We start from the raw sequence: 23,969 nt of genomic DNA, 5'->3' as shown, positions 1-23,969 counted from the left end.
TGGATATCCTTTGCTGTGGATGGTTTGGTGCGTAAGACAACACAATTGAGCTGGAGGCAACCGTGTTCATACGTTGTCTACAAATGAATAGAATAGTAGCATAGATATAGCGTTGGAGCAAGTGAAATACCTACTCTAGGCACGAAATGAGCCGAGTAAAAATGGTACACATGGTGAAAATGTGGCTTAAGAAGCAATATGTATTCAAGTCTTTGTAAATAAATAATATATGGAAAGAAAAGTAAATAACAGCCACATTAAAGTCCCAGGCTCTTCTTCATAGCAGGAAGGATAACATTATCGTTCCAGTTCCAGATCAATCCACTGTTGTGACCAGCAAATGCAGCACCAGTCCAATAAGTATTGCGAGATCCTTCAAGCTTCAAAAGATCTTTAAAGAAGCCCTCTCCAATCTCCTCAGCAGAAACGTGTAGCTCGAAAGGAGCATGGTTGGAGAGAAGAGGGAATTTGACCTTCTCTGCTGAGCCAGCCGGGACACCGCCTACACGGGCAAGAGTTGTGAGTTCCCTACGAATGACTGCCTTGGCATCGTCGAGGCTGTAGTCGGCGTTGTCAAAGGCTACACCGAGGAGGAATTGATCGGTAAAGCCGGGGGGAATGTTGTAGCTGTTGCTTCCCGGAATGACAGGAGTATGAGCTGGAGTGAAAGCGCCGACGTTCTGGAGGTTGACACTGACACCAGCGATGTCGGCAACGCCTGCAACGTAGCCAAGAGCAGAGAACTTGGAGAACAGACCCTTTTCGGACTTAGACAGGTCATAAGAGCCGACGTTCTTGATAGTCTGGGGAATAGCAACAAGAAGCTTGCGTGCCTTGAAAGTGAGTGTCTTTCCGTACTGCTTGACAGTAACGACAACACCGTGCTTGTTCCTCTTGACACTTGTGACATGTGAGTTGAGGTAGGTTTGTTCGCTGAGCTCGCAGGCCGCGGCTTCGTAAATAGTTCGGGTGTTGCCAGACTTTGGGACTCGGAATCCGCTGCTGATGCTCTGCATTAAACCAGGCCCAAACTTCTTGATACCGTAGAGAGCGGGGATGGTGGTGATGTTTCCAGGGTACCAGTTGAACTGAGAGATGAGAGGAAGGAGAGCAGTGAAGTTGTTCTGTTGAGCGAACAGTCCGAAAGGCTGGAGAAGTTCCTCGGGCACAGGGTTGGGAACAAATGTATAGCCCTGGTCGATCCAAGGGTACTTGGAAAAGACATTTTGACTGTAGGCTTGCATCGCACTAGCAATAGCGTTTTGGTTTTCCGCGGCCTTGGCCTTGTCTGGCGTAGGGATGGGAATACCGAGAGAAAAGTCATACTGCTTGGTGACTGTCTTAGTGTCGAAAGGACTGCCGACGATAGATTCAACACCTAGACGTTCAAAGTACGTCTGGACGGTCTTGGTGTTTTCAAAGACAACGACTCCAATGTTGGCAAACGCCTTTGTCTTGGGGTTGACGTATGTCTCAGCGTGGCCGCCGATCTGGTTCTTCTTCTCAATCACGGCAACCTTTGCGCCTGCATCTTTGAGGTTGATGGCTGCGTGGATACCTGATGAGCCACCTCCGATGACAACAACATCGACGTCGATGCTTTGGTCTTTGGAGTTGTGAGGTACAGCGGAGGCTGTTGACAGGCAGGACGCCAGGATAAGGGCAGACGTAGAGATTCTCATGGTGAGATAGTTATGAAGGAAAGTGATGGTAATGAGTGACTGGTTGTTGCAAAAAGGTGGGAGTGGCAGATGGTCTGGTTTATATTCACCACCCGAATGAGCTAACCTGCGGCGTAGATCAGTGTGCTATGACAATATGACACCTCACTACATGCCGAACCATCCACGAGTAGGTTTTCTTCTGTTGGGCTCGGATTGATCACCCCTGTCCGCCAAGTTGCGGAAAGTGTTCAGCTGTTCAATATAGTTGCCTCATTTTTGAGCCGTGCTGCAGCCTCATTAGGGCCTCAGACATCCAACATAAACAACAGCAGCCATATGACATCAAATCCTCCTTTTTGTCTCGCTCACACAAATGTCAGATGAAGAGCTCATCTTCTGACTTGAGAACTTTGTGAATCCACTAGTAGCAGGTAGTGAGTAATCGATTGATTGCATCTAGGGGCTAGTTTTGTCCTCGCGCGCCATCATTTGGGTAAAGTTTAATTAATGCGATGCATGAAAAAGCAAAAAACCAACTTATCTGCCTGTCAAACTGTGCCACAATAAAACACCCATGCATAGTTCGTGAGTTCCTGCTTGCTTTGCATTTAGCCATTGGCTCACTTTCACGCTTGTTCCTGTTGAACCGAACTATCGGGCGCAGTCGGCATTTTTGATGGGATGTTTTTCAGCATCTGCCGAGCGTTGAGATTGGAAACCTTAATGCACAACGGCGACCCATGCTAGCAGCGACTAGAGCTCTTAGTTTAACCCATTTGCCACAAGCGTAAGGACTCCGCGGAATTCTTGGCCAGAAAAAGCAAAGGGGATCGTGAAGAACGCCCGCATGACGGAAGGTCCCTTTCTACTCCGTGCATCGGCGGAGTAATTCATGAGCCGGCTGACGCTAGGTTCCAACGTGACAGGTAATTTAATTGCTTTCGTGGACATGTATGCACACGGAGACAGAACGATATAGCAATTGTAACCAGCTACTTGTAGCCATCTTATTGAAGTCTGCAGCTTCAATTGACTACTATGTGGTATTGCTGATTTCTAGGAAAAGTATTGGGTCTAACTTACGGCTGTAGAGAGGCATAGATGAAGAACGCAAGTGAGGTTGTCTTGCAACCAGCATTCAAGGTATTACGAATGCAACCACATAATTTATAGATTTGAGTGTAAACTAAATCTAGGTTCTAGGCTAGATATAAGAGATTACTACAGTTTTCACCTGTCGCAAGGAAAAAGGTGAAGTTTGTCGCGCGCCAGCTGGTTGCCGATTCGTTACCAGAACAAATGAGATATAGTTAGAGCCTACCAGTTAGGACAGACCGATCGGATTCTAAATACCCGAATTCACCCCTGTTACCCTTGTGGCCTGTAGCTATTTACATGCCAGGTAGTCTATAGGAGTTGGAGGTGTTATGCTTACCAATTCAGAACATTCTTCGCTCCGGGGTCGCAGATCAAACAGCATAGGTAGATATCTAGTTATTTTACACCAAGCTATTATCTCGTCTGATGAAATATAATCTCTGTGGAGATTCTAAGCATTGCTATTTACTTGCGATATGTCAAATGTATGAACCAAACTCTTGAGAATTTGGTATTGTTAGTCGACCAGACGAAAACCGAGCCCGTTTGCCAGTGGTGATCACGTAGGCGTTGATGGTACAGAGTAAGATGCGCCAATTTAACTTTATTTACAGAGCTTCGAATACGCGGTACACTAGCATATCAGATGTGGGATGATATTTGATTCAATCCGCCAGCAGTTTTTAAATCGACCAAGACAATTTCACCCAACTTGCCGGTGTTCCGAGAACTGACCTACCAGTTTCAATCAGTTGACACAAAAACGCTCAATTGAACAAATCACATGAAACAAGTTCTCAATTGTGGGATGATTTGATCCTTCAAGGCGGTGCATGAGACTCAGCCTCAACCGCCCGAGGCGTTCTCGGTTAGGTCGGCCAGTTTATCGGGGAATTACACGGACATGAAAATTGCCGATATATCAGATCAGTCTCTAAATACCTCTCTTCCTACGTCTTCTGTGGCTGTCATGTTTCTCTTGTCCATCATTTCATACAAAATTCCTTCTAACAAGTCATATTCACTCTAAACACATTTCAAACACGTACGACTCGAAAATCATCACTAAAATGGGTTACGCGGTCGACATTCACATCTATGGCTTCGGCCTTCTCTTATTATATCAAGGCCTCATCGCCCTGGTTGATCCGCAAGGGCAATTCAGTCTTCGGGGCATCAAGGATACGAAACCCTCCGACGATATGGCTAGTTATGCACCTATCTACATGCTCGGGGCCAGAGATATTTCTATCGGTGTCTTCTTCATCGCTCACCACTACGTCGACAACCTAAATGCCGTATTAACTCTATTGGCCATCATGGGTTTCTTCAAGATCAGTGATGCAATTGTGGTAATTGCTGTTGGGGGCGAAAATACAAGCACAAAGGCAGTTGAGAATTTGGCCTTTGGAGTTGGTCTTCTTGGTTGGCTTGTGTATCTGGCCAAGAATTGAGCAGGTGATTGTGCCTTCTTGTTGTTCAACACACTTGCCAGTCACTTGCTCCGTCTGTCTAGCCTAATTGGTCTTGTCAAAAAACCTCTTTTAGTGAGGCACCGTTAAATGAGATATGATAGTTCCTGTCATGCATTAGTGAACTCCAAGACTTAATGTGTGTTTGTGACAAACCTGCAGCCTTCCCAAGTTCTCGCTCCCAAGCCCGTTATCATGTGGCGAGAGCAATAGCCCTGCCAGATATTTCTTCGATTCCTGCCTTTTGATAACTTGCTGTCGCAGTGTCAGAAATGTCATTTAGAAAGCTAAGTTCACGTACGTGCTCGAACGAGTTGCGCATGAAGAACCGAACAGTAGTGACCTCTTGCGTCTGTCCGATACGATGTATGCGCGCTAGGGCTTGCTCCTCGAGAGTCGGGTTCCTAGCTAGTCAGCAACTTCCTTATGTTCTTTCTTCAAAATGCTGAATATACCAGTGAGGTTCCATGAGATAGGCTCTGGTGGCTACCGTCAACGTGAGGCTGAGAAGAGTCAGTGGTCTCGACCTATAATAAGATAATAACCTGAGGAAAATAACCCACCCAGCCGCACCGCAGGACAATGTCAAAAGCATAACGCGGACAGACAGATCGTTCCTGAAGTTGTCCACAACTTTCTGTCGGCTCCTTTGTGGCACCTTGCCATCGAACCGGACACTCGAGATAGAGGACTGCTCTAGGCCAGCTTCGACAATGTCAAGCGTCATTCTCCAGGTTGAGAAAACAACGCTATGCGTTGTTAGCAACCGTCCTTCAGTACGATACGGAAAACTTACCATTTTTCATGCGGTGGCAAATTCCTAATGTCTGTGATCAGAGCCTTTACTTTGTCTGATGTGCAGCCACAGACGGACACTGGCTTACCATCCAAACTCGTTTCAAGAGATTGACCGCTTGTGGAGACTTGGGCCACGACACAACGGGGATTATGACCGCATTCTAAGTTCTGTCCCGAGCTCTGCGTGCACTCAGCACAAATAAAACGCAGGCAACTGAAGAACAGAGGGTTTTGGGAGGTCGTGGTTGGACCTTCTGAGATTGTCTCAGTGATGTCCGATGCTGACGAACACCGTAGACAAAGTGTGGGAACCATCTCTCGTTCCAAATTGAAAGTAGTCTGGGCGATTTTAGTCCATTTATTGGCTTCTGGAATATTCTTTGCGACTTTGTCATGTCTCGTGTGGTAGTGGAGGCCTATGTTACAGACGAGCCGCAGTGATTCGATCTGCTGTAGGACATTTGCGTAGCTGCCTGGTTTGACCGAATCCGAATCACAATTTGTGGCTTCATCTATAATAACAATAGTGTCTTGGCGCAGATTGTCGTATAGAGATCGCTCTTCCGGACTAAAGTCGACAGGACATTGCATATCTTTCCTGTGCGGAAGACTGACCGTTCCCTTATCTCGCCGAAGTATCAGACACTTGGAGAGACGTTTAAGTCTGTTGATTGCTTCTTGATATTCACCAGTTTTCCAAAGGCGAGAGATATCGGCATCGAAACATTTTCGATCTGTATAGGGATGGACTCTGATAAACTTGAATAGGCTGGCAAGGTCGCCAAGGCGATTTTGGATGGGTGTACCAGTGACGGCCCACCGAGACCTGGACTCCAGCGCACAGATCGCCTGAGACATCCGCGAGTTACTATTCCGAATAAGGTGTGCTGTAGTCGTCAGTCTGAGTACATGTGGATCTTGAGTCTGGTGAACTTGCCTTCATCGAGGATTATCCTGTTCCAACACACAGAAAACAAGACGGATGATTTTCCCTTGTTTGATGAGTCCCACTCAGCGGAAATGGTGTGATAGGTTGTCAAGACGATGTGAGTGCCCTGAAGCTTGTTGAAGGATATCCGCCGGCCTTTGCGGTGATATTGGTGGCAAGTCAAGCCGCCATCTATCACGTGCCTACCACACTGTCAGTCTTTAGTATTCAGATGGAGTGTCAACACAAACTCGAAAAGCTGCTCCTCCCAGGTACCTATCACTGGGAAATATTAGTTCAATTTCGTTTATTTGTACAGCAACGTGGACTCACAAGAAGGTGGTACAACAATGAGTGTAGTCGGAACCTTTGGATGCAACGCCCCACTAATATCGTTATCGGGGCTTTCGTTGTCCAAGTCTGTTGCCACTAATGCTATCATAGTCAAAGTCTTGCCAAGTCCCATAGGGTCTGCAACAATGCCTCCGTAGCACTGCGGCGGTTCTTCAAGCTGGGAAGCATGGGAAACACGATTGAGGAAACTATGAAATGTTTCAATAACGGAAGTGCGTAGATAGATGTTGTGAACTCACTATTTCCCTTGATTAGTATGTTTCATTTCCCAGATGTCTGGGTCTTCATTAGAGAACGCCCGTCCTTTTTCGCGGCGTATCATGAACGTCAGAGCTTGCTTTTGATGCCTAATACATGTTCAGACTTGTGTGAAAATAAGAGAGTAGATGTGGCTACTTACCTTCTTAGTTCTCGCTTGATGACCGAGGGTTGGGGAGTCTCCTCGAGGTTCTGGTGGTTACATAGCTCGTCTAATAGGTCAGATTGTTGAGCAATCAACTCCAACTGTAAAGGATTTGAGCTCTGAGAAACAACGTCAGACAGGAGAGGGCAAGAGGTAATATCGTCAGTTGAGAGTCGGTGGGGGTTACAGTATCTGACTTCCTGGTGGCATTCTCGAGGATCTTGTAAGTACACCTGGTAGTGTTCAAACCAGGTGCCCAACTCCTCAAAGACCTCGAGAGGACCATAAACCGAGATTTCCAAACTGCATGATATTGTTGAAGGGCCGCGCGGTGGTTTCTGGGCGTTCACAGATCGAAAACCATCTGTGATGCATGAGACATGAAGTTCGAGGTATGTCTCATTAAGGAGCTCCTCTATCATTTGACTATAATCCGGCGATATCTGCCCAGACACGTTGGTCAGGTCTTTACCAGAAAAGCGAGTCGAACCCTGTAGCTCGACTGGGAACGATGTTGGTAAACCTTGCGTTGTTTCTTTTTGATCAAATTTGGCAGAGATATATGGGATCTATGAAGTTAATACTTCCGAGATGGAAGTTATGAATCGTGTTACTCACCATTCCAAAGCACACTATCTCCTCATCCCCTTCATCATCTGCCTCGTCAACCTCTTCATACGCTCCGTTATTCGGATTGAATGGTGCTGAGGACGGTTCAATATCGACTGTTTGATTCTGTGATTGATCGCCATGATATGGTAGCGATTGTGGTGGTGTATCGTTCAAAGACAACTCTGGCCATTGTTGAAAGCTGGTAGTCGGCTGACCGATTGGGGCATCATAGAAATGATACTGCTGGTATGATGGTTCAAACATCTGCATACGATTTTGCGACGGCTCATGAAAATGAGGAGTGGTGTAAGGGAAAGAAGGCCATGGAGAGATGACAACGTTCGGATAGGAACAAGTCGGCGCGATTCCGGCAGTGTTCTGTGGCTGGTAAGGATAAGAGCAACCGTCCCAGTTGCCGATGTGGTAGTCCGTCACGCTAGCAACTGACGTAGCATTTCTTGAGTTCTCGTTCCATATAGGCTGAAAATTACCATATGATGCCCACTCGTAGTACTGTTGAGTTGCGGCTGTTGGTAGTCCTACAGGTTCGGGGTCAGACCAGGTCGGACGTGTGAGATATTGATTATCGTTTCTCTGGGCTTGCACCTCGCTTTGGTCCAGCCGTCGCCGTTTCGGCCCTCGGTTCATAATTAGATCAAAGTCCATTTTTATCGAACAAGCTAAGCCAATAGATAGATAGATAGAGAATGGCTGACTTGTCGAAAGAACACGGAAAGAACCCTTGTCGGAACAGCCAACGGGTTTCGCAAGGTTGTGGTACAGGATGGATGCTATGCCGTAGCGATCATACGGAGGGATACAGTAAAGACACAGTACAAGATTGGAATTAATCAGGAGTTGTAGCCACTACAATAACCGCCAGACATTTTGAGGCTCTGCGGCAAGGCACTCAGGTTCGCCAACTGCCTCGCGCACAGCCCCGTAGTATTGTAGCGTCGTGGCGCTCACGCGACGGAATGATTGGTAATGTTTCAGCTGTCTCGTGCACAGCCTCATGGTATTACATCGTGTGACGGATTGATTGGTGTAAATATGCATCATCCGTATCAACTTACACCGACTTGTTGGTGGCAGTGCTCTAATCTACTGTTTGTGCATTTTCGGATGAGGCTTTTGTCATCAAGCATAAAACAAATATTCATCCTGACATGGTTTGGGCTCATTAGCCATCATTCACTTATTGACAGGCACGATCCAGATGCCACTCCAACATAATGTATCGGCTATCGCGAAGAGTACTATTAAAATTGCCTACGATGAACTGGATCGAACAATTAATCCAGACGACAAGCGAAATTTCGCCAACATATCGTTGCAAGATGTCCGCGACGCCGCATTGAAAATTGAGAACCAACTCGCTGCTAGACAATCTCTCCGCAATATGCGCCGCCTCATGCCATTATTCCGAGGTCTCGAACACTATTCCAAGGTGGTGGATGTCTTATGCAACGGTACCCCATTCTTACCATGGATCTGGGCCCCAATCACCCTCATCTTGCGAATATCATCCGAGTTTGTCGAAGCTTTTGAAGAGATTATCAAAGGATATGCTAGTATTGCCGAATCATTGAAGAGATTTGAGATTCTTAGTGATGCACTCATCACTGAACCGGACTTCCAGCAGACGGTGGCAGTCTTTTATGCAGACATTCTGAAATTTCACAAATATGCTTACAAGTTTGTTCGACGAAGTGGTATGCTATCACTAGCCTCAGTGTGTTGTTGTCTTCTAACATCGTGTAGGTTGGAAACTGATATTTTCTGCATCTTGGGGCCGTTTCCAAAGGAAATTTGGGAATATCCTTGATGATTTAAAGCATCACGGTGCTTTAATTGATCTTGAAGCCAACGCCCACAATATCTCCCAATCAAAGAAAATGCGAGACGATATCCGCAGGTGGAGAGAGGAAAGCGAAAATCGAGTCCGACAAGAGGACAACGAACACACTGCAAAACAGTATGGGTCCATCGTGTCTTGGCTCAAGGTTAACGACGTCGATCAACTAGCCATCGTTGATTCCATATCATCCGAAGTCGAAAAGTATCAAGGAACTTGCGGATGGATACTCCAGAACAAGCGTATCAGATCATGGGCTGATGCAAAGCCAAACACACCGGCGCTGTGGCTGAAAGGGTCAGCGGGGACTGGAAAAAGTGTCCTGTGCACCCAGCTTATCAACTTTCTGAAAGAGACCAAATTTGTCATATGGCATTTCTGCACATATCTTTACGCAACCTCGACTATGTATGAGCAGATACTGAAGTCTCTACTGCTCCAAATCCTTCGAAAGGACGCAGATCTGGTTGCCTACGTTTACAAGACATGCGTCATGGAAAGGAAATCGCCGACTACTACAGTTCTGGAGCAACTGCTACAGAAGCTTCTCGAAAGTATGTCAAGTGAGCCCAACCAGGTAGATTATGTGTGGGTGATTATTGATGGACTGGATGAATGCGACTCCGACAAACAACTGCGTCTCGTGCGGCTCATAAACCAACTGACTTCTAGGCCTGTGATCCCAGGAAGTACCGCTTGCAAAGTCTTGATTTCTAGCCGCGCGCCATCAGATCCGTTAGAGCGACTCATGAGAAAGCAGATTGTGTCTTTAAGCGAAGAAAAGTCTGTGTTGAACATGGCAGTTCGACAGTACGTTGATCAGAGACTAGAATCGATGGACACAAAGCTCCGCCAACTCAACTTACAACATGCCAACATTGTGGAAATACAGGAAGCAATCGTGATAAAATCTGATGGCGAGTAACATTAGAAATCTTTCTGATTTAAAATAGTATTAGCTAACCCTTTCAAGGAATGTTTCTTTATGCTCGACTTGTTATGGACTATCTCTCAAGCAATATCTTCTTCGGTGGCCACGAGATTAAAGAATCCGTCAATCAATTACCAAGGAAACTCAGCGACTTGTACGGCGATTTGTATTAAATTTTGTGGAAACCGTTCACTAACAATATCTTAAGCTACCAGAGGATCTTGACTCAAATATTGGCCCCGCTAGACCACCGATCGGAAGACCGCATAAGGTGCATACTAGGATGGATTGCATTTGCAAAAAGACCATTACGTAAAGCTGAACTGATGTCTGCCATCACGTTCAGTTCTGGTAACTACGAGATTACTGGTTTGGTACCTGAGTATGTGATTGACACAGTTGGTACACTCATTGAAGAGAGGAGGGACTTAACAGTGACTTTCATCCATAATTCCGTGAAAGAGTACGAAGCAAATAATTTCAAAAAAGAAGTCCTACTGACAGGAAATAGGTTTATTCAAACATCCTCGCAACCTATCCTCATCAAACAGGAACAAGCCTTCGAAGAGCACGGCGTAGCTACCGTGGCTTGCCTTCTTTCGGGGTTGAAAGTCTTTGACGATGCATACCCAGAACATGACAAGACTATTCGGGTAGCCAAAGGATTGCATGGAATTCATGTTTATGCCACCGAGCTCTGGACCGAGTATTTGTTAAACTGTGCAAGCTCAAACAACACAGACACAGCGGACTCATCAACATCTTTGATTAGTCTTGCTTGTGAACTAGCAGACGAGTTGGAACGAGACGATGTGACGAATACGACAACCGAGTCAACGACAAAACCGTTAGAAAATCGCCTGGAATCCCTGCAACAATACCCAGTGCTTCGGAAACATGTCGATAGATCATTGAGATCAAGATCCCTCCAGAGCCTACAATCCAGAATTTTAAGCGACTGTGGTGAGATACCCGCCGAATGTTTATCCAACATTGTACTAACTAGATGATGAGATAACGAAGGAGAAGATAACAGTTCCACAACTCAGATCGTCTATAATAAAATCGAAACATTGCTGGCATCGTACCAGGAAATTGTCAGGTTCCTGCTTAGCAAAACCTTTTACCCAGGCCTATCACCTGATGAATTGGAGTCCTTCATCGTCAACTTTGGAGCTGCTGCCTACACTTGCCGGTTGACCTCATGCTCGTATGCAACTATAGGATTTGACACTGTCGAACATCTTATGGAACATGAACGTGAGCACATTCGAAGGTTCCAATGTGCGGTTCCTGGATGCCAATATCCTCCCTTGGTGTCAAAAGCAGCTCTCGAAAGCCATATGAAGAGAAACCACAATCCCGTTATTGCTTCAAAACCAGTACTTCGACACTTGCTTGCTTCGAAGAGGAACAGTTCAAACTGGTCCCAAGTTCCGAGTTGTGATACACCCACTGATCAAGAACAAGTACCGGCGTCCCAATCTTACCAAAATAAACGGATGGCCGTGATGGATTCAATGGATCTGCCGCAGCAGGTTCGTACGGATCTTTACAACAAGATCCCTCTCGAGATCAGGAAGTGGGGAACGCTCAAAGTGTGGCTTGCGGAGAACAACATTCCTCCCCGCGTGCGCAAGCAGCTAGGGGCACTCCAAAAAAAGCAATATAAATTGATTCGTCACCGACGTGCTAAGATGCCACTAGATCAACATCCAAAGGGAGATCAAGAAGAGCAGCAGCAGTTGTCATCTCAACAGGAACAGCAACCTCAGCAGTCGCAAGAGCCTGGCCAGAACGATGCCGGGCCTGATTCGCAAATGGTTCAATCACTTGCTTTTGAACCTTGGGGGTCGGAATCACGCCAGATGGCTCAGAGTTCGCCAGAGCCTCGTAAGGAAGGTCTCAACATTATGCCGCTGCTCAATGACGATACTCCTCCCGCACAGCCCAAGGAAGTAAATAGCAGGCCCGGAACTCCAGAAGATTACTTTTCATTTAAGCCAGGCCCTAGTGATTATATTAGGTGATATATTAAGCTATTCAAAGTTACTTTCTTATAGTAGCCCCTTAACAAATGAGTCTACAGAAAACATGTTTTTATAATTGATGAAATTAACTATAATAAGTCCTTACTAAAAGCTTTAAATCTTTAAGATATGAAGATCCAACGATATATCGCTACGACATGTGTTATGTTAGCGAGGTATCCTTCTTAGTGAAAAAAAAAAACACAGATTGCTCTGACATACTGCCATATGCTAACAAGTAGCTTAAAATAAAAAACCCTAATATCTCCCAATATGAGTAAGATATCCTAGACTCTGAAAGACTGTCGCAGTATTATTAGACATCAGTACATGGAGGCTGATGGCAAATACTACTGGGTTTACCTTAGTCATAGTAAGACCTAAGGCCTCAATACGAAGCATAGAGAAGCTGCCTCCGACTTCCATACAATGAAGGAGCATGGTCTCGTAGGTTGTGTTGCTTATCATAGAGCTATGCAGGGCTATGATCATGGTGCCGATAAGCGCCTGCTTAAGTTGCGTGACTCATATCTGGGTCTATGATACATATAATAGTCTCGGATTACCTTGAAATAGATGCCAAGACAGCTTGCTGGAAGAGAAGATGCTCTTCACTATATTCAAACTATTAGATCCTAAATGCACAACACAATATACTGTCTTAAAATTGACATTGTTTAAGACGCAATTAGCGGAACAAAGACACTGAGCATAGTGCTATTACGCGTGTAAATTTAAGCGTCACAGAGGTCTACCAGTCTTGCAATTTTTCGGACATTTGGTTATACTTCAATTCAGAATACAACGTCATGCTTATGCAGTCAAGTAAAGGGCTACAGTTGTCGCATTGTAATGGATCGCCAAGAACGCAAGTTGATATTTGCCGGAGCCTATTTGGGTGCGAGATCTAGCCATCTCTAAAGTTCAGTAGGTGACACTAAACGTTTTCCAAAAACTCTGCGTGTCCTGCCAGCTCAATTGTTTCTTTGCACTGCCGGCAAGATACTGCCCAGATTCCTTATTCATAAACGAGTGCCCCTTGCTTGGCTGGAAGTCGACAGTAAAGACAGTAGCCGAGCTGGGATCCTTGCAAAGTTTCAAGTTAGAGCACATATACAAGCTGTTCTGAGCAGAACTGATAGTAAAATCGTCCCCACCAATATCCAAGGCATGAAGAACCCAACCGTGCTTGACATTGTCATGCATCTTTGTGGCTTTGGACAGGGCAACTACTTGGCCGTTGGACCCCAAACTCAAAGCCTGGCTTGAAGCTTCAAAGACCAGAGTACGCCCCTCCGTCAATAGTCCACGGACAGGCTTGAAGCCCTTCTCCGCTAGAGTTGCCGTGTCATTATTAGCTCCCTCACCGGTATAAGGCACAGCTGGTTTACCGCTACCATATTGAGAAGAACAATGCGACGATCCGTCGTATTCGCCCTTGCTATTGGTGTGAGGCTGAGGAGCATTAGGGAGAGTTGGAATGGAATAGTCAGGGTTTTTGAAGTCGAAGGCATTCACAAGGTCGGCCATGTTCTCCCGTCGCCAGGGAACTACCTCCTCGGACTTGACATCACGACCCTTTGCAGCCTGCCATCTTTCGATAAAGGTCATCTGGGACGTGTGATCACAGTGTTCAGTGTAAACGCCTCCTTTGCGAGTGAATGGAGAGATGATGTAGAATGGCACGCGAAAGCCTGGGCCAGTGGGCGTGCGACCAACTTCACCATACGGATCATCGATCCATTCACCAGCTGTTCCATCAGGGGCGTGATAAGGGGTGACGTGATCTGCCCACCCGCCTGTCTCATCATAGGAAATGATAAGTGCAGATTTGGAGTACTTGGGAGAATTGATAACAGCTTCTGCAACTTTCCTTTGCAGCCATGAACCGTCATGCGGCGAGTAAGGAGGGTGTTCGGATAGTTGCATTGGTCCGACGATGTAAGAGACTTCGGGAAGTGTTCCGCTGGCAGCTTGAGCGAAGAAGGCATCCAGGGATTGTCCCTTCATTCCTTTTTCGTTCAGCTTAGACCCGCTCTTGGAGTCTTGGAACTGCTCAAACCATGCATAAGGATTGTCGTCAAAGTTATCGGCGTCTTGAAACACACTCCAAGACACGCCAGCAGCCTCATACTTCTCGGCAGCTGTAGTCCATTTGAGAGGGTAACAGTTGATTCCGTTTTTATCACAACCAGGTGTCTCGTTGTTGTCGATGTAGGGATAACCACCTTCGTCTTTGGTCTGTGGAGAACCTGGGACGTTGATGGATCCGCTGATCCACATGACTCTGTTTGGGTTGGTTGAAGCGATGACAGACTCCTGATACATGTCGCCAACAGTCCATTCCTCAGCCAAGGCAAAATGGACAGGAAGATCTTGTCGCTTATAGTAACCCATGCTATATGGGGTGTTGTTCATGGCCCAACGGTCGTTGGCCCCATGGTTCAAAGCGGCTTGGTTGGCATCCCAGCCGTTGGACCCAGCACCCATGCACTGGGTGGCTTCCGGCCACGTGCCTCCGAGGTAGTTGAGATACCAAGGAGTGATGTAATCGGTATCCTGGCTCTGCTTTGCAGTGACCTTCTGCTTCCAAACAGGAACTCCGTCGTTAACCTGAACATTTGGATCCGCAAAGCCTCGAACTCCGGCCATAGTGCCGAAGTAGTGATCGAAAGCACGGTTCTCTAAGACTTTGTTAGAGGGTATAATACGAAGGGATGGCTAGCCGTTCTACCTTGCATGAACAAAATGACGTGGTCGATATCAGCCAGGCTCGCTGGTTGTGCTGGATTTATGGCTGCAAGAAAAGCCGCAATGGCAAGACCTACGCCCCGTGATAGTAACATGGTGATAGAACAAGGCCAGTCAGTGGTGAAGTGATAGAGCCAGAGAAGCCAGGACTCGATTAATTGCCGCATATTGTATATTTATCACTTTTATCATCGAAAAGAATTGTTGAGATGTCCTGTCGTGGTGGAGTAGCATGAAAGATGTTGACTGTTAATTCTGAAGCGATGATCAGCGGAGAATAATTCACACGTTTCAAATGACGCCTGTGTGATTAGCAAGAAAATCGATCACGGACTATGCAAAGCATCACGTCGATGAAGATCTTCTCCAAAGCCAAGGACTTTTGTTATCGCAAGTCATGTCTGTCTCTTAGGTAGCCAATAGGCGTGCGGGGATTGATCTCGTGGGCGATCTAGTATATATCTACCTATGGGTATGCACCACCATATCTCTGAAACACAATCAATCACAAGTGTTGAAAATATCACATGAAGTCGGGTGTGCGGCACGTAAATATTCTTGTAAATTTCTTTCACTCTGGCTTTGAAAAACGCTTTTTCTTGTAACAGAATGCTTGTGGTTCAATCATCACATCATGGTGGCCCACGATGAAGAAGCGTACGCTTTACTCGACGAACATGATCTCTGCAGCGAGGACTCTAGTGTACGAGATGATAGAGCTTTGTCTTCGGCATACACCGCTCCATTTTCGCATCGGTTCAAGCGACCATGCGTGGTGCGATGGGTAGTGGCTCTTATCCTGGTTTCACTGCTGTCCCCATTTGGAGCAATTATCTACCATGCACTAGAACAATCCTCCGAAACAGGTCAGGATACCCCTCTCGGCTATCGACTTCATGCACAAGAACATACATCTCGCCCACCAAAAACACTTATCTACAACTGGAACATCACAGCTGGATTCAGATCACCAGACGGCGTTGAGAAACGTGTCTATCTCATCAATGGTAAACATCACAAAACCAGAACGGTGGCTCTCATCTAATCAGCATAAACAGATGAATTTCCAGGCCCCATCATTGAGGCTCGATCCAGCGACACAGTCGTGGTACATGTCCACAACGGCCTCTCCCAAGAAGGTCTTTCAATACATTGGCATGGTCTGCGTATGAAAAACCAGAATGGTATGGACGGCGCTGTGGGGTTTACACAATCTCCCATTTTACCTGGCGACAGCTTTAACTACATCTTCACTATCGGCGACGATGAATATGGTACTTTTTGGTGGCACAGTCACTCAGATGTTCAACGCGCTGATGGTCTCTGGGGAGGGCTAGTAGTTCACTCCCCTGATGAATCTAACCAGCAACCAGAAGACTATTTGATCATGATCAGTGATTGGTTTCATCGGAACCAAACCGAAGTGTTGAGTTGGTTTGCAGATGCAAGTAGTCGAGGGAATGAGCCCGTTCCAGATTCGCTGCTGGTGAACGGCCAAGGGCGGTTTGACTGCTCTATGGCTGTTCCCGCAAGACCAGTTGTTTGTTCTCAAGCCACAATGAATGAGCTGAAACCTCTGTTTAGACAGACGAATGACAGGAGGGCAAGAATACGAGTTGTAAACACAGGTTCAATCGCAGGCTTGACGATAAGAATAGATGCAGCAATGATGAGGCCAGTTCGGGTGGATGGAGGGTTTGATGTTCACTCGGAGGCAACCGAAGCCGTCGGTATCCTTTATCCTGGGGAGCGAGTGGATATCGACGTTGAGTGGAAGGACGACCATGCTCCAAACCGTTGGCTCACAGTATACATGGATGACGAGTAAGTGACAATCTGTGTCTTGAGATATAAGATTTGCGTGCTAATTTGCGGACTTTGCTAGGAACTTCAGCTATCCTAATGAAGCATTAAACCCAGTTCAAGACTTTCCCATCTTCGATCATGGTAACAAGATACCAAGTCGGAAGGATCTAGAGTCAAATGAAACCCAGATCCTTGACCCGCGAAATCTAAAAGCTGCCGCAAAGATAGTAGATATACCATTAGTTGCCGATCACACCATCCTTCTCTATGCGAAAATCGAAAAGCTCGCGCATATGGACTACGAGCCTGTCGGGTTTATCAACCATACTTCTTGGAAACCACAGGATCCGCCTCTCATCTCCCAGAGCCGATCTGGTTGGGATGATAACCAGCTCATTCCCTTCATAGCGACAACAAGAGAGAAGCCTACGCGAGTTGATATCATCATCAACAACTTGGATGACGGCGCGCATCCTTTTCATTTGCACGGACATTCTTTCTACGTTCTCTCCACACATAGAGATGAAGGCCGTGTGGGGTGGGGATCCTACAACTCATACTCTGGAGAAGCGCCGCCAAACGGGCTGGATCTGGACTTTCCGTTGCGTAAGGATACGGTCAGTGTGCCGAGAAGAGGCCATGTGGTAATATCATTTGTGGCTGATAATCCGGGAATTTGGGCGTTACATTGTCATATGCTTGTTCATATGGCAAGAGGAATGGCGATGGGTTTGCAGATCGATGATGGGTCAAGCACAAGAAAGTTGTGACATCTAAGAAAGGATTCTGATCGTAGTTACTTGACACAGATAAAATTATATCCCGAATCCCATTTTCCTCTCTTATAAATTGCACACCAATGGAATATAAAGTAATTGAGAAGGGACGAAAAGCCCAATGCTAGGAGAATGTCTTTATGAAAGGGGTTTCATGCTCAAGGAAAGATGGAACGTTTCTTAACGTCAGCAATTAGGGATCTCTCTATTCTACCTACTACAGGGTAATCAGGACTGTGCCACGTGAACAAAGCGGGGTTTATAAAAACCCCTCGCTTTGAGTAAGTCCCTGCTTATTTTAAATTCAGGCCGTTGTATAGATACGCCTGGCTCACTACAGGATGGATCCTATTACAGCCTTCCAAGTAGCCGGCACTGTTATCACTTTTATCGAGTTTTCCTAGAATTTAATCTCTGAAACTCGCTCTGCCTATAAATCACCCGATGGCTACCCAAAGGTTGTGAACGACTTGTCAACAGTTATCAATGACTTGGCAGACGTCAGCCACCGAATCCGACATGTCATTGACGTTTCAGTATCGCAGGCCAATAATGCATCGGATAATACCCTTATAAGACTTTGTCGGGAAAGCCAGGATATAGCGGGAGAGATGAATTCTGCGCTGTTGTCCCTGCAAGCGAAGGGGACTTCAAAGCTAGGCCAAGCCAAGTCAAGTGTTATTGTTGCGTTGAAGGCAATGTGGTCAAAGGACAAGTTAGCGAAGCTAGAACAACGACTTCAGCAAATTCGATCTGAAATGACCATGGCAATGCTGGTAGTCCTCTGGTTAGTAATGCAACTTCAAGACATTGCGACCAAAATTTTAACAACTTTGACAGGGAGAAAGAAAGACGGCGAGATGACAAAGGCGACAGTGAATTGAAGAACCAGATCGAAGAAATATCAAAGGCTGTCAATCGAAACAACGGCATGCTCGATGACTTTCTTCGAGAGCTGGATGCAACTGCATCGGATGACGATAAGCTAGGCCCTGTGAGACGTCAAAGACTTCTCTCAGTAGACTCTGGGACGCAGAGTGGCAGCCATCTGACGTTCATCTCCACGAGACTTCCCAAATTTCAGAGACCAGAACCAGACTCCACGAGAACATACAAAATCAGATTATACGGAGCTTGCACTTCCCTGGTATTGAAGCCAGAGAGAGGTTAATACCCGAGCCGTATGCGAAGACGTACCAGTGGATCTACCGGGACGAAATGAGATACAAGCAAGCCTCGACCACGATGAGGGTTCAAAGCTTGCCCCAGTGGTTGCAGGATTCAACAAACAAGGTATATTGGATCACAGGCAAACCGGGATCTGGAAAATCGACATTGATGAACTTCGTTATCCACAATCCTCTAACGAAACAATACCTAAAGGATTGGGCCGCACCTTTTCCTCTGGTTCAAGCGCAGTTCTACTTCTGGGAGGCCGGTCAAAGTAGCATGCAAAGATCACAGCAGGGTATGATGCAGACCCTTCTTTGGCAATGTTTGCGGCAAAAACCTGATTTAATTCCCCGAGTAACCCCTAGAAGATGGATGGTGCATCAGGTATTACGCGGACTGGAAACACCTGCACCCCCATGGACCTGGGAAGAGCTTCGAACTGCTTTCACCATCATAGCATCTCAGAATGATCACTCATTCAAGTTGGTACTATTTCTAGATGGACTGGACGAATTTGCAGGTGATCCAGCCGTAGTAGTCAGCTTTGTGAAAGACTTGGTTGCGAGCTATGGTGTCAAGATATGTGTAGGCAGTCGCCCATGGACAGATTTTGCGGATGCCTTCGATCAATATCCGATGCTGATCATGCAGTCTCAAACTCGAAATGACATCTCGGAATATATCACAGGCAAATTTGAAGCTTGCAGAGCGTTCCGCGAGCGCAAGGCGGTTTTCCCCGACCAAGCCAAGCGCCTACTCCAGGATATATCAAACAAGGCCCAGGGAGTCTTCTTATGGGTGTTCCTCGTCGTGAGGGATTTGATCCATAGTCTCTCAAGAGGAAGAAGCTTGAGTGATCTTCAGATGATTGTTGATGATCTACCTACCGACTTGGAAGCCCTGTACACGAAGATGAGGGAGAGAGTTGAGCCAAAGGATATGGAAAACTCGGCTCGCTATTACCAACTTATTGTTTCTGCGCTTAAGCCATTGCACATGGTAACAATTTGGATGATAGATGGAGAGGCACTTCCAGATGGAGACACTTTCACTAAAGAGATGGAAGACAACATTAGGAAAATACTACAAAGACGCTTGGATAGCTCCACGAAAGGGCTGTTGGAACTTGATGACAATGGCTTTATCAACTTTCTTCATCGTACAGCACGAGACTGGGTGATCCAAGGCAGTCAGAGTGCGCAGTTCAAAGCTCAAGCCCCTCGGAGTTTCGATCCAAATCTAGCATTGGTACAAGTTCTCACTAAACAACTACCGCACGAGAAAATATACCAGCACATAGGCCACTCTCATATTTCATTTTGGAGTTTCGCTGTACTTGGGTTCTTGTACGCAGGACAAGTCGGCAGCTCACCCCACACTGATCATCTTCTGATCCAAGCAATCGAAGAATTCGACGCTGCCTTATGTCAACGAGCGACTTACCTAGGAAATAAGGGTTTCGTCTTCACATCCAATACTATAAAGCCTCAACCAGGAGTGGTAGATACACGACTAGCTGATAAGACTCACCCATGGTATTTCTTTGGACGTAGGAATAGAGAGGACATGACGCCTCCTGATCCCTGTTTTGACCACTGGACGTGTACACAATACGGAGCATCAAATTTTCTCTTTACCCACTCTACTATACTCGGCACAATTGGCATCGCTGCACAGTTCGGTATAGTTCCCTACGTGCTAGAGATGATGAGGCGGGATAAGAATTTGCTCAAGGGTGGCGCTCTTTCGGCCCTCTTACAAGATTCGTTATTTGGCTGGCAGCTATATAAATACCGGACGTATGAAGATGTTTCTGAATTTTATAACATTGACGAACAGGCTCAAGAGAGGATGGAGAATCAAAGGATTGGCATACTAATGACCATACTCGGACATGGGAAATCACTATACACGCCGTGCTATGATGCCTTGGCATTGATCGAGAAACTAGACAATGCGTTTAAGATCAGGATAGGATCCAAGAGTTACTGGGAAAAGGCCACCATGATTTTAGATACTAGTATGAGAAGGAGAGGTTCTAAAAAGAAGTGATAGAAACCCTTAAGTAATCTATGGGAAAAGAAGGGGAAAATGAAGGCTGTTTAACTGATGACCCTTAGGAGCTGATAGCTACTACTTGATTTAGGAATAACAGCCAAGATACACAGATAAATACATAATAACAATATCCTGGAACAGAAGCGAAGGCCGAGTGTTATGAAAGCCGTTGATCCATTAGCAAGTCTGATGCATAGAGAATGCCTGGTCTCTAGTCCTGGGTGGCCACCATCTACTACCTACGCTTGCTATTCACTTCCGTACGGGTCGGTACGTGGACTAAGAGTATTCACAGTGATATATTGTCAGTTTTCAACTGGCCTGAACTTACCTAAATCTAACTGGATATAAGAGAACAGACGCGAAGCATTCCTCTTTCCAAGTGCGTTACTATCATTAGAACTAGAGAAAGACAAACGTGGTCGAAGCTCAGATGCCTATCGCTTAACTTGATTGCTGAAGGCCGTCTGTTAGCGGTCAAGTAGCTTGGCTGTTCTCGTAGCCATCTCGCTTAAAGGAAATGCGCGGGTAAGTAAGTTAGCTCAGTCCAATTTGCCAGCTAGACATCGCATCCACCTAGCTAAGCTTAGTTGAGTATAAACCCCCTAGTCAGGCTTAGCCACTTTAATAGTCAATTGTAAACGGGAGTCGGTTTTTCAATAGTCCTTCAGTCACCCCTGACTAAAGGATTCCATTATGGCCCAGAACAAAGAAAAAGGAAAGGTCAGCTCCGATATGCTTTATAAGGTATCTGAGCTATACCGCCACAACCGTGTATTTAATCTTTCTACTTGCCGGATTGTATGTTCAAGATTTCTCACTTTGTTTCCGAACTTGGGGCTGGGACTTACACTCTTTTTATTCTAATTATCAACCACGGTCTTTACAACTAACATGATTCGCAACGCTCTCCTGCTGGTTGCACTAGCAGCCAGTGCCGTTGCTGGACCATGCAAACCTGGCTATACTTCCCAAACGACTGATGTCGCCACTAGTACGCCTCATAATTTACCAACCACTACTACTTCCCTGGGCGATATCATAATCACTAACAGTATTGCCAACGGCAGATTTGCTAATGGTATCGATGGTTTTGATTCCGAAGGCGAGGCTAATCACCAGCAAGGAGGGTGTTTCAAGGATGACGGCAGCCCTGATAACGGCTGCGCTTCCCTCAAAGCAGTTGGAGACTCCAAGAAACGGTTCCTGGGTTCATTCGCGGGCATCTCGCAGTTTCTCGAGTCTCTGCAACCAAGTACCACTGTCCTCTATACCGTTCAATTCTACTACGCTGTTGTTACCGGCGGAGGATTCCAGATGTGCACTGTCAGTGCCTCCCTCGGTAACAAACAGTTTTACTCCATGGGTCTGTTCAGTGTTGGAAACAGCATCTCGTGGAACAGGGTCCTTACGTCAGTTACTGCTGATTCTCGGAATGCAAATTTCGGCATTTCTATGACTTGTGCGGGCAATGGGCAGGCGCTGATATATATTGACTCGGTGTTTGTGTCTAATCAAGTCACGCCAAGTAACATCGATCAGTTCCAGCTGGACTTTGATGCCTCCTCGCCTGGACCTCAAAGTTCAAGCTCAACTTCTACGGTCTCTACCGGATTTTCATCTACCTGGCTTCCCGAGCCAGACACGAGTAGTGAAGGTTCGGAACATCCAACACCAACTCCAATTGGGACCAAGTCTTGGTTGCCTGGATCTGATACCTCTAGTGGGACGCCTTTGCGAACTCCGTCATCTTGGCTTCCTGGAGTAGATACAACCAGAGCAGCTTCGACGCCTGCGCATACTCCTTCCCCTTGGCTTCCAACTGTGGATACCTCCAAGCCATCCACGCCCTCTGAAACTCCAACCTCTTTGCTTCCCCAACCCGATATAACAAGTGAGCTATCAACGCCAACCTTTACACCCACGAAGAAAAAAGACCTCACTACTGCGTCTGTCACTACTTCCAAGTCTGAGACACCAACTGAAGCTTGCAAGTACACCCACGGTGAACAGTGCGAGTTTGATAGGTTCAATTACCCCCAGGACGCCCTATGTGCTTACGGTGCTTACTTCACTGGCCCAACATGGACAGAGTCCCGTACCGACTATCCCCATCAAGACAATGCCTATCAATGCATAGCTATTTGTAAGGGCATGGCGAAATGCCAGTCCGTGGGCTACTCGCAACGCGAGAACCGTTGTATCTTCACAAGTGTCAGGATTAAGGAGTCTGACTTTATCAACTATGCCAGCCAAAGTCAGAGCTGGAAGCATTCATACTGGGTTGATAAGCGTTGTTACAAGTGCCCAGACTGCATCGCAGCTTCGGTTCCGAATACACCACCTGAGAGATGTTCTTACACGGAAGGAGATGCTTGCTCTCGAAAGGATGCCCCAGAGGGGACCGTCTGCGGACTTGATGCCTACATGGCTGGTGGGTACTGGACAGGAGATCAGTGGATTGACCAATATCCACGCCAGGACTCGGCCGGAGCTTGTGCCGCGATCTGCGAAGCGATAAGGGACTGCAAGGGCTCGGCCTATAAAAATGGACGTTGCAGATTCTCTGCTTTCAAGCTCTCCACGACAGATGGCCCTATTCCTCTCGATACAACCAGGGACGCTTCAATGAATTGGCCCTGGGATGATCCATCGTGCTTTACCTGCCCTGGATGCATGTAGTAGAAGGGCTTATATACAGCTTTTCAATACAACATTACTTGTATCATTACCTATATTATCTCTTCTGTGACACAAACATGTAGCACGAGCTCTCTCACGTTAGATAATAACTATGTTCAATTGTGATAGTCCAAGTCTACAAAGATGCTGCTGAAGATGAATTGTCAGAGAGTCGACTAGCCATAACATTTAGAGCACTTCCAGCCTTGAAATACTCGATTTGCTCATGAGTAAAGGTGTGCTTGGCTTCAGTCTTCCAACTCGTACCATCCTTTGACGTTACTTTGAGCTGCACATTCCTTCCAGGCGCTAGTTCGGCCAGTCCTACAATACTGATACGGTCCGAAGCTTTGATCTTGTCGTATGCTATATCATCGGCGAATGTCAACGCAAGCATGCCTTGCTTCTTGAGATTCGCCTCATGAATGCGGGCAAATGATCTAGCAATGATAGCAACACCGCCCAGGTATCGAGGTTGAAGAGCAGCATGCTCGCGAAAGGATCCCTCGCCATAGTTATGATCTGCTACAACGACCCAAGGAAGACCTCGTTGTTGATAATCTCTGGCTGTGTCT

At 46.4% G+C, this 23,969-nt stretch overlaps 9 protein-coding genes across 9 annotated transcripts in view; 5 read left to right on the top strand and 4 right to left on the bottom strand.

The window, feature by feature from the left end:
* Window positions 1-257: 257 nt before the first annotated feature.
* On the bottom strand, window positions 258-1,682 carry FGSG_11232 (uncharacterized protein; the record flags this gene model as incomplete). Its single annotated transcript, XM_011326801.1, has 1 exon — window positions 258-1,682. The coding sequence occupies one exon, from the start codon at window positions 1,680-1,682 to the stop codon at window positions 258-260; it is 1,425 nt and encodes a 474-aa protein (XP_011325103.1).
* Window positions 1,683-3,815: 2,133 nt separating this feature from the next.
* FGSG_11233 (uncharacterized protein) lies at window positions 3,816-4,361 on the top strand. Its single transcript, XM_011326800.1, has one exon. The coding sequence runs from the start codon at window positions 3,833-3,835 to the stop codon at window positions 4,214-4,216; it is 384 nt and encodes a 127-aa protein (XP_011325102.1). The 5' UTR covers window positions 3,816-3,832; the 3' UTR covers window positions 4,217-4,361.
* On the bottom strand, window positions 4,321-7,995 carry FGSG_11234 (uncharacterized protein; the record flags this gene model as incomplete). Its single annotated transcript, XM_011326799.1, has 12 exons — window positions 4,321-4,341; window positions 4,391-4,489; window positions 4,536-4,638; window positions 4,798-4,939; window positions 5,031-5,054; window positions 5,119-5,900; window positions 6,168-6,171; window positions 6,237-6,242; window positions 6,294-6,502; window positions 6,554-6,661; window positions 6,715-7,286; window positions 7,336-7,995. The coding sequence occupies 12 exons, from the start codon at window positions 7,993-7,995 to the stop codon at window positions 4,321-4,323; spliced, it is 2,730 nt and encodes a 909-aa protein (XP_011325101.1).
* Window positions 7,996-11,638: 3,643 nt separating this feature from the next.
* Window positions 11,639-12,148, top strand: FGSG_11235 (uncharacterized protein; the record flags this gene model as incomplete). The annotated part of the gene is made up of 1 exon (XM_011326798.1): window positions 11,639-12,148. The coding sequence occupies one exon, from the start codon at window positions 11,639-11,641 to the stop codon at window positions 12,146-12,148; it is 510 nt and encodes a 169-aa protein (XP_011325100.1).
* A 924-nt stretch (window positions 12,149-13,072) lies between these two features.
* FGSG_11236 (uncharacterized protein) lies at window positions 13,073-15,066 on the bottom strand (the record flags this gene model as incomplete). The annotated part of the gene is made up of 2 exons (XM_011326797.1): window positions 13,073-14,832; window positions 14,883-15,066. 2 exons carry the CDS (start codon window positions 15,064-15,066, stop codon window positions 13,073-13,075), a joined length of 1,944 nt encoding a protein of 647 aa, XP_011325099.1.
* A 467-nt stretch (window positions 15,067-15,533) lies between these two features.
* FGSG_13825 (uncharacterized protein) lies at window positions 15,534-17,885 on the top strand (the record flags this gene model as incomplete). Its single annotated transcript, XM_011326796.1, has 6 exons — window positions 15,534-15,765; window positions 15,856-15,906; window positions 15,970-16,723; window positions 16,785-17,311; window positions 17,714-17,762; window positions 17,822-17,885. 6 exons carry the CDS (start codon window positions 15,534-15,536, stop codon window positions 17,883-17,885), a joined length of 1,677 nt encoding a protein of 558 aa, XP_011325098.1.
* Window positions 17,886-18,092: 207 nt separating this feature from the next.
* Window positions 18,093-20,706, top strand: FGSG_13824 (uncharacterized protein; the record flags this gene model as incomplete). Its single annotated transcript, XM_011326795.1, has 3 exons — window positions 18,093-18,268; window positions 18,322-18,475; window positions 18,604-20,706. 3 exons carry the CDS (start codon window positions 18,093-18,095, stop codon window positions 20,704-20,706), a joined length of 2,433 nt encoding a protein of 810 aa, XP_011325097.1.
* A 900-nt stretch (window positions 20,707-21,606) lies between these two features.
* FGSG_11238 (uncharacterized protein) lies at window positions 21,607-23,394 on the top strand (the record flags this gene model as incomplete). Its single annotated transcript, XM_011326794.1, has 1 exon — window positions 21,607-23,394. The coding sequence occupies one exon, from the start codon at window positions 21,607-21,609 to the stop codon at window positions 23,392-23,394; it is 1,788 nt and encodes a 595-aa protein (XP_011325096.1).
* Window positions 23,395-23,530: 136 nt separating this feature from the next.
* FGSG_13823 (aconitate hydratase) overlaps window positions 23,531-23,969 on the bottom strand; it is a gene marked incomplete at both ends in the record, with an annotated part of 2,598 nt that continues 2,159 nt past the window's right edge. The window contains one exon of the mRNA XM_011326793.1: window positions 23,531-23,919. Coding sequence (XP_011325095.1) covers window positions 23,531-23,919 — 389 coding nt within the window. The remainder of the gene's footprint in view (window positions 23,920-23,969) is intronic.

This window comes from Fusarium graminearum, chromosome 3 (assembly GCF_000240135.3).
Source record: "Fusarium graminearum PH-1 chromosome 3, whole genome shotgun sequence".
NCBI classification, from domain to species: Eukaryota; Fungi; Ascomycota; class Sordariomycetes; order Hypocreales; family Nectriaceae; genus Fusarium; species Fusarium graminearum.
Note: the sequence above shows the minus strand (reverse complement) of the source record. Positions and strands in the feature narration are given on the sequence as shown.

Bases quoted from the DNA above. Each gene is read 5' to 3' on its own strand.
- FGSG_11233 (XM_011326800.1), top strand. From the start codon at position 3,833: ATGGGTTACGCGGTCGACATTCACATCTATGGCTTCGGCCTTCTCTTA.